Raw genomic sequence first — 10,570 nt, 5'->3', positions numbered from 1 at the left:
TCTCTTTAATTAAATCATCCTTATCTCAACCCGTGAGTTGTTCTTTCCTTTACTTCTTCCCCTCCTCATCTGAGGAGGGGGAGTGAGAGAGCGGTTGTGGTGTTCAGCTGCCTAGCACGGTAAAACCACCACACAAGTTCATAGCACAAGCATTAATTGTACAGAACCAAAGCTTTTAAATATGTTGATGGTAAGTTCATGATACCTAAGTTAGTCTTTGTAGGACATATACTGAGAGTTCGTTCCTCTTCACATTTATGTGAATTCCTGGAGTCTTTTTTTTTTTCTTTGATTTTTTTGTATATTGAAATCATGGTGTTTAAAGCCTTTTTAAAATTTCCTGCATTAGGGAATCCACAGGCAGTTTTTAATATATATATATTTTTCCTTCTGGCAACATCATCCTGCCTTTTTCTTCAGCTTAAGTAGCGTAGTGATCATCTCAAGAATTATACAACTGCAACCTAAACACACAGTGAAAGTGTAGTTATAAACGAGGAAAAGATCTAAGAGGGCTACATTCTTCTCATGTGCTTCTTTAAGAAAGACTGTCTGCCAGATTGGTCACCACAGTAGTCTTTCTCTATGCCTCTTCTAGCTTGAATCTGTATGTTGTGTGTAACTGCATACCATTTTCCAGAATTCCCCACAATGGGGACACCCTGTGTTCTTATTTAACTGAGCATGTAAGCTAGTGGTGGTTTAGACTGAGGCAGGAAAAAAAAAAAAAAGCGTTGTCACAGGCAAATAAACAGAAAAAACACCTCAAGATTAGCAATTCCAGTATGTCTTTCCTTACATGAAATGGGGTGACCCTTTCTGTGTTAGTAATCTATTAGACTGGCTCACACTGGAGGGATGTGTGAAGCTGTAGCAGTAGCTTAAACATGATCTTTATGAATGTGGAAATGATGGTGAAAAGACTAATGACTTGAAGGAGAGAAAAAGGCATTTGCTGGCAATACTTTGCCTCTCACGGATATTTGCATTACATTGATGAGCGGTGATACATAAATGCACATTTGTCTGTGTTCATGACTCTTGTCTAGCAAGGCCAATGACTGAGATAGCTTTACATTTAAGGATGAGATTTACAGAAAGTTGCTAAAAATTGCTCAATAATAACTGGGTTTGTTTTATTTTCGTTTTCAGTGAAGGGAGCAATCTTACCCCTGCTCATCATTACCCTGACTTCAGATTTAAGACATATGCACCTCTTGCCTTCCGATACTTCAGAGAACTTTTTGGTATCAAGCCTGATGATTATTTGGTAAGAGCTTACAATTTTCATGTGAGTTACGAAATAATTATAATGTATACTAATTTTGTACTGACAGAGGAGGATGCTTTAATGGTGCATAAATGGGTATAGATTTTGTGTGTGTAGTGCTTAATAATTAGTGAATATTTTTAGAGGTTTACAAAAATTTTAATTCTTGGTCTTTGAGAAGGTTCCTCAGGGACAGGGGGGGAAGCCTTGTTAGTTGACTAGAGTAACTTGAGTATTACTGTTCATTCAGGTCATTGTTTCTGGAGAAGTTATAATCAGTACTTGTATGCAAGTGCTCTTCTGTTATTTAACTTATTCACTCTGTTAAATACATGCTTGTCTGCAAACATTCCCATCTAGCCTTGAGAAAAGTGGGATTGGGGCCTGGGAAAGAAATATTCTAGTGTTTTCTTTTTTCCAGTATCGGTATACTTTGAAGATTTACTCCTCCTTGCTGTTCAGCTGCTTACATGAGAAAAACATTAAGTATTTGCTGTTGTCATAAGAGCAGGCTTTAGTTGGTGGAACCAGATTGTGCACTGCTAGAGACAAGGATCCACTTAGGTTGCTTCTCCTGTATTTCTGCTTTTCAAAGGGTATGGTGAAAGGGAACTGCTGGATTGTTTTGTAGATGTTTGTCTCATGCTGGTCCACCCAACAAATCAGATTCCCCGCACAAGTTAGCAGTTTTGTGCATCAGAGTTTTATTGTTTTATTTTATTTACTTCTTCAGAATGTGTTTTTAAATATTTTTTGGTGTTAATCATATATGAGTTTCTTTAAACCAAAAGAATTTGAAAGAAATGCATTTTTTAAAAGAAGGATTAAATGACGCTGAAATACCGCTTAACATACCACTTCCTGACTTTAGTGTTTGAGTACATTATAAGCTTTTTCTTTCTTTTTTTTTTTTTTTCCCTTTGTGGACAACGAACATAAAAGCAAAATGTAGCTGCTTTTGCTTTTATTTAGGTTGACTGTGGGTGTCTAATTTTAATTCTATAGCATTGTGTATGGATTTTGTATTACTAGCCCTCTGAGCAATACTTACGTGTAAAAGCAGATCATTCCTTTGAACTACAGATGTTAGTTGCTAGGAAATGTTGTTGGGTTGGAGTTTTATAAAGGTGTCTTTATGTAACATGTTCTATTTTCTTTTACAAACCTGGAGAAAGACCAAGTATTCAGGCTGTGTTGCCAACTGCTCGAAAAGACTGCACTTAGTAGAGTAAAGCTTCTGTCACCTGCAAATTCTATTACATCTAAGAACTGTTTGCAGTAGCATAAATTAAAGATTACAGGAAGACCATACTTGCTATTGATGGAAATTTGTGCCACTCTGCTTAGCTACAAAATAAGTAATTCTTGATGGAAACTTCTAACTTTTTTTAGAAACCTTTTGCTGTCTGCACACCTTGTCATCTTGATATGTTTCCAAAGAAAAGGAGCAACTTTCTCAGAAGAGATAGAAATGGAGAAAGCATGTTTTTCAGTGGTCAGAAGCTGAATAAAGCTGTCTTCCTGTCTCCATGCAGACAGTGTAGATAGGCATTTTAAAATTATTATTTATTTCCAAACTGGCATTCAATTTGGGCAGATGTTAAGAAACTTTACGAAGCATTTTTGATTTTTGGTGAGAGAGATTTAAATTTCTCTGTACCACAGTGTGGGCACAGAGTATTTGGGTCATTGTGTCCGGGACACTTGTGCTGTTGCTGTATGTTCCGCTTTTCCTACCTAGGTTAAGGGAAGGCCGAGTTCAGTACTCTAGAGAGTTAAGAGTTGAGCAGTTTCAATATTAAGTGCCACCTTTTTTCTTTAAAAATACCACCTTTTCTTTAAAATACCATCTTTTTTCTTTAAAATACAGAAGCATGTTTCCTTCAACAAATAGGTATTTTTTTGAAATGTAGTTGGAATTTTAGTGTGATGATGTTGTAACTGATGCAGGTTGCTGTTATGTTCATATTTGCTCTGACACCAAGTTAGAATTCATTTTTGTTTCTGACTAAATGGGCATCATACTGCAATCAGAGCAGGTTGCAGTCCTTTGTGGTCCAGAGGCAGATGTGATCAGAGGAGTCATTATCATAAAACCAAGTCATAAATCAAAAATCAAATAATAAAACAAAACTATTTTTAGTTTGGAACCCTTTTCCCTATTGACTGTGGCCACAGGATTGCTCCCAGTAGCACATGCCAGGATCGTGGCTGAAGAATTCCACTTGTTTTAGTGAAATCTGGATCTGTCTGTCATGCAGTGACCACAGTTTGCTTTTAGTATCTAAAGTAACACTCTTTACAGTAACAATATGCAAACTGATTGTCCAACTGGGGCTGAAGAGAAAGCAAAGTTAAATAAGGGAGGGGATAAATTACAGCAAGTTTAAGTAGGTATACATGGTTAATTTGGAATGACAGAGCTCAAAGATTTACAGTTTTACCTTTGGCAAAGATGTTGAGCTGTAATGCATTGTAAGAATCAGACTGGATGGCAAAAATCAATGCATTTGAACAACTTACAGAATGAAATTGACACCTTGAATTGGAAACCTTATGTAGCGCTGACATTTTATACAGGAACTTTTTGATTATAAAGTCCCTAATTACTGTGGTTTGAGTGATTGTGTTACTTTGCATTTTTAATTTCACTTACTCTCCAGCAGTTCCAGTTGCAAAACTAGGTGGGCTTTTTGTTTGGTGTGTACTTTTATTTTGTAGGACCATAAAATGACCAGCAGACAGTATAGGTTAGTATACTGTTATGAACTCTGTTATGAACTGGAGCTGAGTGAACTGCAGAAGCAGAGAGAGGAACAGGCAAAAATTTTATAGCATGTAAAAGTTTTAAAAATTCCAAGTGTGGGAAAAGTCTCAGCCAGAGCCGCTAAAAGAAAATGCATAAAGTAGCAATTTGAGTAAATAGAAAGTGTGCTTCCTTAGTTCAAGGTGTTTTTTGTTTTGGTTTGGTTTGGTTTTTTTTATGCTTGTTACATTTTTATGGGTCAATTTTCTTTGCTATCACAACTATCTGAAATCACTGGACAGATTCTGGTTAAATTTAATGAAAGCCATTTTCAGCAAACAAAACTGGTTGGCAAGTTGTTTTTTTCCCATGGAATTGCTCATCTAATCTCAGGCACTGACCCAATAAACCAGGTATTTGTTACTGAAACAGTTACTCCTTTTGTTCTGATAAGAACAGAAGATGTACTGCTCTGCTAAGAATAATTACCCGGTGCTTACATTGCTCACAATTCAGGGCCTGTGTAATTTTGTTTCTTTCAGAGACTGAAATCTTAAATTACTGGACTGTGTGCTAAATCTCCAAGTGTGTAAAGATGCTGATACATAACAGAGGAAAAGATTGTGTGAATCAAAGTTTAATGTTATTATATTTTAAATAAACTCTCAAGTTTAATATAAACAGATTTTTCTGTGGTTTTGGAGCTAAATTTCTCTTCACCACTTAGCTTGAATGGAACATGAAGTGTGAATTAATGGAGGTCTAATAAATGAACATTAGCCTCCATGTGAGGTCTGGTTGTACTGGGAAAGAACAGTCCTCGGTTACTTTTTCTTCCTTAATGTGATCATAAATATTACTGTCTCCCTGTGGAAGAGAGAACCTGTCTAAACATCCAAAATGATGGTCCTGCAAAAAGCAATTTTTTGTACTTGCTGACATCTAGTTTTCCTGTTTAAAGCAGGCAAGTAATCAGAAAACTACATTGGCAGTTTTACTGAGATTATTATGTTAATGGTGTCAGCCCTAGCTGCACACAAGAAGACTTGGCTATTTTTGTGAAGTTCAATACCAGTACTTCCTGTGGCTTTTTGTAATGTACTTCCCACACGTGCTTCATAAACAGATGTGAAAAGTGAATGGTTTTAAGGAAAATGTCATCTTAGGGCTTCTGACTCGAGGATTTGCAGAGCTGATGGCGTGGGGATGGATTGTTTCCACCTCACTTGCTCATTTCGCTCCTGTGAGAAATCAGCTGGTGCAGTGGCACATGGAAATGGACTGTATGCTTAGCTTACAGCTGCTTCTTCCACAGCTGTGCAGCACATCTTCAAACAAATTACTGTGAACCCAGCCTGCTGTGTTGTTGCAGTTGAAGCCCAAAGGACAGAGCTCCTCAATTATCTTACATTTATTTGCACCTGCAATTCTTTGTATTAAACTTGTGTTTGAGTAGTGCATGCATTGGCAATGAAAAACATTTTCTGTTTCTTCCAGTATTCAATCTGCAGTGAGCCTTTAATTGAATTATCCAATCCAGGTGCCAGTGGGTCCTTATTTTTTGTAACTAGTGATGACGAGTTCATCATCAAAACAGTTCAACACAAAGAGGCTGAGTTTCTTCAGAAGCTCTTGCCCGGTTATTATATGGTAAGTAATTGAAGATATTTTTCCCATCTTTATAAATCATTACCTGTATATTTCCAGTTTCATTTCACACTTCTAGAGATTCAGTTTCATTTGATATCTTTTAATCTTTCTGTAACTGTATCCATATTTTTATATTTTTGACGTTTTTACCTTTTGACTTTGTAGTCCCCCATCCATCAGAAAGAATAGATATAAATCAAGAATAAATTTAAGATTATAGTTGTTCTTTAGCGTTCAAGATAAAGCAGAATATCATCTTCTGACTGGATACCAAACTTTGCTTCTAATAAGTTAGTAATCAAAAAAGGTTTCCTAAATTTCTAATTCAACTTTTTTTCTCCATTTTGTGTTTGTCTACCCTCTGCGTTTCACTCAGAGTGGACAAAGAAACTAGACCGGTCAGTTTCACTTTTGTTTCTGGACTACTTCAATTTCTCATGTATTAAACCAGCAATGTTATAAATACTCTTATAAGTTGTTCAGAACTTAATTTTGAAGTAGAGCTCTTTTGAGGGCTAATGCTAAGTTGATTGTCTTAGTTTATGTGCATCAGGCATCAGAAAGGGAGACCATCAATCCAAAATAAATGTAAATAATTTTTTTTTTAAGAAAAAAAAAAAAGGCCACTCAATATACATGTAAACAGAGATTCTTCTGGGCAGTACACAGAACTTTGAAGTATTAGACTTGTTACTGTTGGCCTGATTTTCTTTTCTTTCTGTGTTTTCTTAAGTAAACACTTGTAAAGTTACCTACTCGCACTAAAAACGAAGAATATCATCATTATTATGGTAATGTGAGTTGGATTCAGTGTTTGTTTAAAAAATTTTTGTGCACTGACAGCATCAAAAGAAAAAAGATGGCAGGTACTTCTGTTGTTATTGTTCATAATCAGAATAATCATCTCGGCATAAGTTTGAATTGATCATTATTACAAGTAAATGTAAGACCACTTTATTTTTTTTTTCTGAGGTTTTTATTCTCACTGTTAAAATATGCAGGGGTTTTCAAAGTGTAAAACTTTAATCACTGAGATTGTTTCCTATGACAGTACATTGTTCCTGTAGCTGTATGTTGTGACTTAATAATAATGCACAACTTGAAGCAATTTTTCCCTTTCTTGGTTTTCATGCCAAAAATTGAGAGTAGTTATGTTCAGAAGGACAGGTTTTTGCTCTCAACTCTCTTGCCATCTTCTAGTTATTTTTTAACTTTTGGAATTTGGGTAATTTCACACCTTCTATTCTGACGGTCAGTCATGACTCTGTTATGACCTCAGACTCATGTGGAGACAACCTGGTCATTTGGCACTCACCCTCATTGTGAAAAGCATGGAGACAGGGTTTCTGTTTTTCAGAATCGAGGTCAAGGCAATGAGAACTTTACTTGACCCAAACTTCTTCCAGCAGGTGGAATGCAAAGGCTGTTCAGGTCCAAATAATAAATTAAATCTTTTGGGATATGTTTAGGTTTGGCCCTGCCTGTGCTTTCATGGGACATGGAAAAGTGAAACCTGGCATATGGGCAGAATCAGAGATTCAGTCATGTTTTTCAGGACAGTGCATGGCAGGGAGTATGATTGTGGCAGTTTACACGAGATTGGAACCACCTGGCAAGAAACAGTGTACGGTGGTAGCAGAATCCTATTTCTTTTCCTGCAAGACTTCTTTTTACCCTTCACACTGAAGAATCATCCTGTGTATGTGGTGCTCTGGGCTTCACAGTAGATTTGGTCTATGGTAGACCTTTGAGTTTCAGTTCAGAGTAGTTACTTTCTTGTGTTTATACTAGCTTTTGGAAGCTCACAAATTTGAGCTTCAAATAAAATAAATTGGTCAAAGGAACTGTACTGAATAGGGAAACATGCTCTTTTTTCTTGATATTTGTTAATGTCCTTTGGCATAAAAATCACTTTCTCAAGCATGTAAGTTTCTTTAAAATGAACATAATTAACAATATCTTTTCTGTTCTAGAATCTGAACCAGAATCCAAGGACTCTCCTACCCAAATTTTATGGGCTGTACTGCGTTCAGTCAGGAGGCATTAATATTAGAATTGTTGTAATGAACAATGTTTTGCCACGAGCCTTGAAAATGCATTTCACGTATGACTTGAAAGGCTCCACATATAAAAGGAGAGCATCAAGAAAAGAGAGGGAGAAGTCCAACCCAACATTCAAAGACTTGGATTTCTTGCAAGACATGCATGAAGGGTTGTATTTTGACTCTGAAACTCACAGCGCATTAATGAAAACACTACAGCGGGATTGTCGAGTGAGTAAAAATATTGACTATTTACATTTTTCCGTTCACATCTGTTCTAGACTTACTTCAGCAAAACAAGGAGCAAGACATGGCTCTCTGTGCTGTTTAACCTCTAAGTCCCTTTCCATGCAATTTAATTAGAAAAACCATGGCTGTCAAAACACTGATCAAGACTGTAGTTTACTTAAATTTATTATCTACGATCTATTCATGGAAATACAGATTAATCTGGGAAAGTAGTTCTGTATAATTTTTATCATTATTATTGTTCTCCATTAATTCTGAGATTTTAATGATTTTTTTTTCTGATGCACAGCAACAGTAGAACTGTTGTGACATATGATAAGGGTGTATTTAGAGCTACAAGCTTTGGTAAGTCTGTCTCTTTGTAAGTGGACAGGATCTAGCAAACTGAATGGGGAAGGGGTGTCTTGTGGCAGCAGTCTTAGTTCTGGAGCAAAGTAATTTCTTCCCAAGCCGAAAGGTAGTGCTTGCTGTCCACATCACATTTTGAGGCAGGAGAGGATGTCTGCCATTATCCTTTGGGAGGACCTTGGTCAATGAAATCCGTGTCTCTTGTAGACAGAGAATAGTTTTAAAAATTGCAGGTTTTTGTTTTGTTTTGTTTCTGTAGCAAAGGTAAGAAAATACAAAGTAAGAAAAAAGGGGAGCTATCGAGATCTCTCAGGGATTCACAAGATTCAAAGGGGGATGTGGAAAGAGAATCCAGCTTTGTCAAAGGGAATCCTAACAGGTTGGTGATAAAACAGCAGAATGGGTAGATTGAACTCTACACTGAAGAGGCATCCTGAACGTCAGTTGTTGTTCACTGCCACCTGTGGTGTAAGGTGGAAAGTGTTGGTTTCGCATGAGTAGTACCTTTTGTTTAACTAACACAGAAGTCTGCAATGTCTTGTGCTTGGTTTGTAAAGCTGAGTGACCTAACATTCAGCTGCATATTCAGCAGGAGACATATATCTAACATCAAGCATTGTTCTTTCTGTAGCCTCTTGCAGTGAGCATTTCCAGAGCTCCTGCCACATATGACAACACAGAGTGCATCAGTAATTCACATCTGGGGATTTGGACAACCATTTTTGCATTCTCCCCAACTTGTCAAAGGTTACTTATGCAGTGAAAGCATGGGAAGTAATCTATTGTGTGGAAAATAATAAAGAATCTAGAAGAGAGAATGTGATTGAAAAGTAAAAGCAAGAATCATTTAACTGTTGCATATAAAGGAGGACTCTTACAGCTTCTTTGTTAGAAAGTGTTTGTAAAATCTTGGTATGTGTTATTTGAGTGCTGAACTAAACACCAGCTTTTTCAGTGTGATTAGTGTGCAATCTTAACTCAAAAGTTAGGCTGGGGTTCTTAAAGGCCCAGCTAAATGTTACTGTTATAAAAGAAAAGAAAATTATCCTTAAATAGTGTGTATTCATGAATACATACATATATATATATATGCTATATATAGCATGTGTGAGTACATATATACTGTTTATATATATATATATATATGAATATATGTATGTGTATATAAAAAAAATCTAAACCAACTTTTATTTTCTATCTAAAGAAGCCCTGCTCTGTGTTGTAAAACAAAGGGAGCATATTTCACGTAGCTGAATTTGCTTAACAAATGAGGTTGGATCTACCTGCCTGCCTTGTACTGCTGCCTTTAGCAAGTTTAGAAGCACTCTGCCCATTTCAAGAAAAGTTTCGCCACTGCTTTTTTCTGCCCACGTGGTATTTGAATGGCTATTTAGCACAAGTGATAACTGACCTAGTTTTTCATAGCTTCAAAATTTTAAATAATCTCTACTTTTTCTTGTACTTCAAAGAAAGAAAGTTAGTGTAGACAGTGGAATTAAAAATTCATTAAAGGGAAGAAATTATTGATCTTTCCAGTATTTCAGCACTCTGTCATTGTCTTCTCTGTTGCTTAAGTTTAGGCTGCATTTTCACATTCAAATTTACAATCAGAATAAGTAAATGACACTTTTTATTCTTGCTTCTTTAATATAAACATCCCCAGCTGGTAACTCCTTTTCTCCTTGTGCCCCATCACTAAGCAAGAGTCCTGGCAGGCCTTTCTGGTGGCAACAAAAAAGCTGATGAGGGTCTGCTGTCAGCGTATCACCCAACCCATGCTGCAACAAACCCGCATTCTCCTTGGTCAGCCTTTTAGCACTAAGAGCAGTAGAAGCTCTTCTTGCTTTCCTTGACACCCCTTGCATGTCTCACCTCTAGTTACTCTGATCATTGTGTAACATTATTAAAAAACAAGGCAGATTCTCCAATTTCCAAATAAAATTCTAGTCTTACAAATAGTAACAGAAGCTGTTCCACTCATGAATGAAACAAAGAAATAAAGGCTTTTTCACTCATAAGCAAATACTAAGCAAAACTAAAGTCAATAAAGGTATTAAAGACAGTTTACAGTGCATTTTTTTTTTAATAAATGTACAGAAAATTCAACTCCACATCAAATTTACCTCGTTTTTTCTTATAAACACCTAATCCCATAGAAATTCTGTTACTACACACAGAAATACAGAAATAAGTATCCATACTTAAATATGGATAAAGGCTAAGCTATGTCATTAACTGTAGTTTTAGGTAAAAGTAACATGAGCA

General features: G+C 36.3%; 1 protein-coding gene across 9 annotated transcripts in view; it reads left to right on the top strand.

The window, feature by feature from the left end:
* Nucleotides 1-10,570, top strand: part of PIP5K1B (phosphatidylinositol-4-phosphate 5-kinase type 1 beta) — a 110,728-nt gene that overhangs the window by 62,711 nt on the left and 37,447 nt on the right. For all 9 annotated transcript variants that reach the window (XR_004746254.1, XM_035310475.1, XM_035310478.1 and 6 more), the window contains 3 exons: nucleotides 1,153-1,270; nucleotides 5,514-5,666; nucleotides 7,640-7,939. Coding sequence is in view for 8 of the 9 variants with exons in the window: in XM_035310475.1 (XP_035166366.1) it covers nucleotides 1,153-1,270; nucleotides 5,514-5,666; nucleotides 7,640-7,939 (571 nt within the window). In the remaining variant the exon portion in view is untranslated. The remainder of the gene's footprint in view (nucleotides 1-1,152; nucleotides 1,271-5,513; nucleotides 5,667-7,639; nucleotides 7,940-10,570) is intronic.

The sequence above is a fragment of the Oxyura jamaicensis genome, chromosome Z (genome assembly GCF_011077185.1).
Source record: "Oxyura jamaicensis isolate SHBP4307 breed ruddy duck chromosome Z, BPBGC_Ojam_1.0, whole genome shotgun sequence".
Lineage (NCBI taxonomy): Eukaryota > Metazoa > Chordata > Aves > Anseriformes > Anatidae > Oxyura > Oxyura jamaicensis.
The sequence above is the reverse complement of the archived record's forward strand: the minus strand, read 5'-3'. Positions and strand labels throughout refer to the sequence as shown.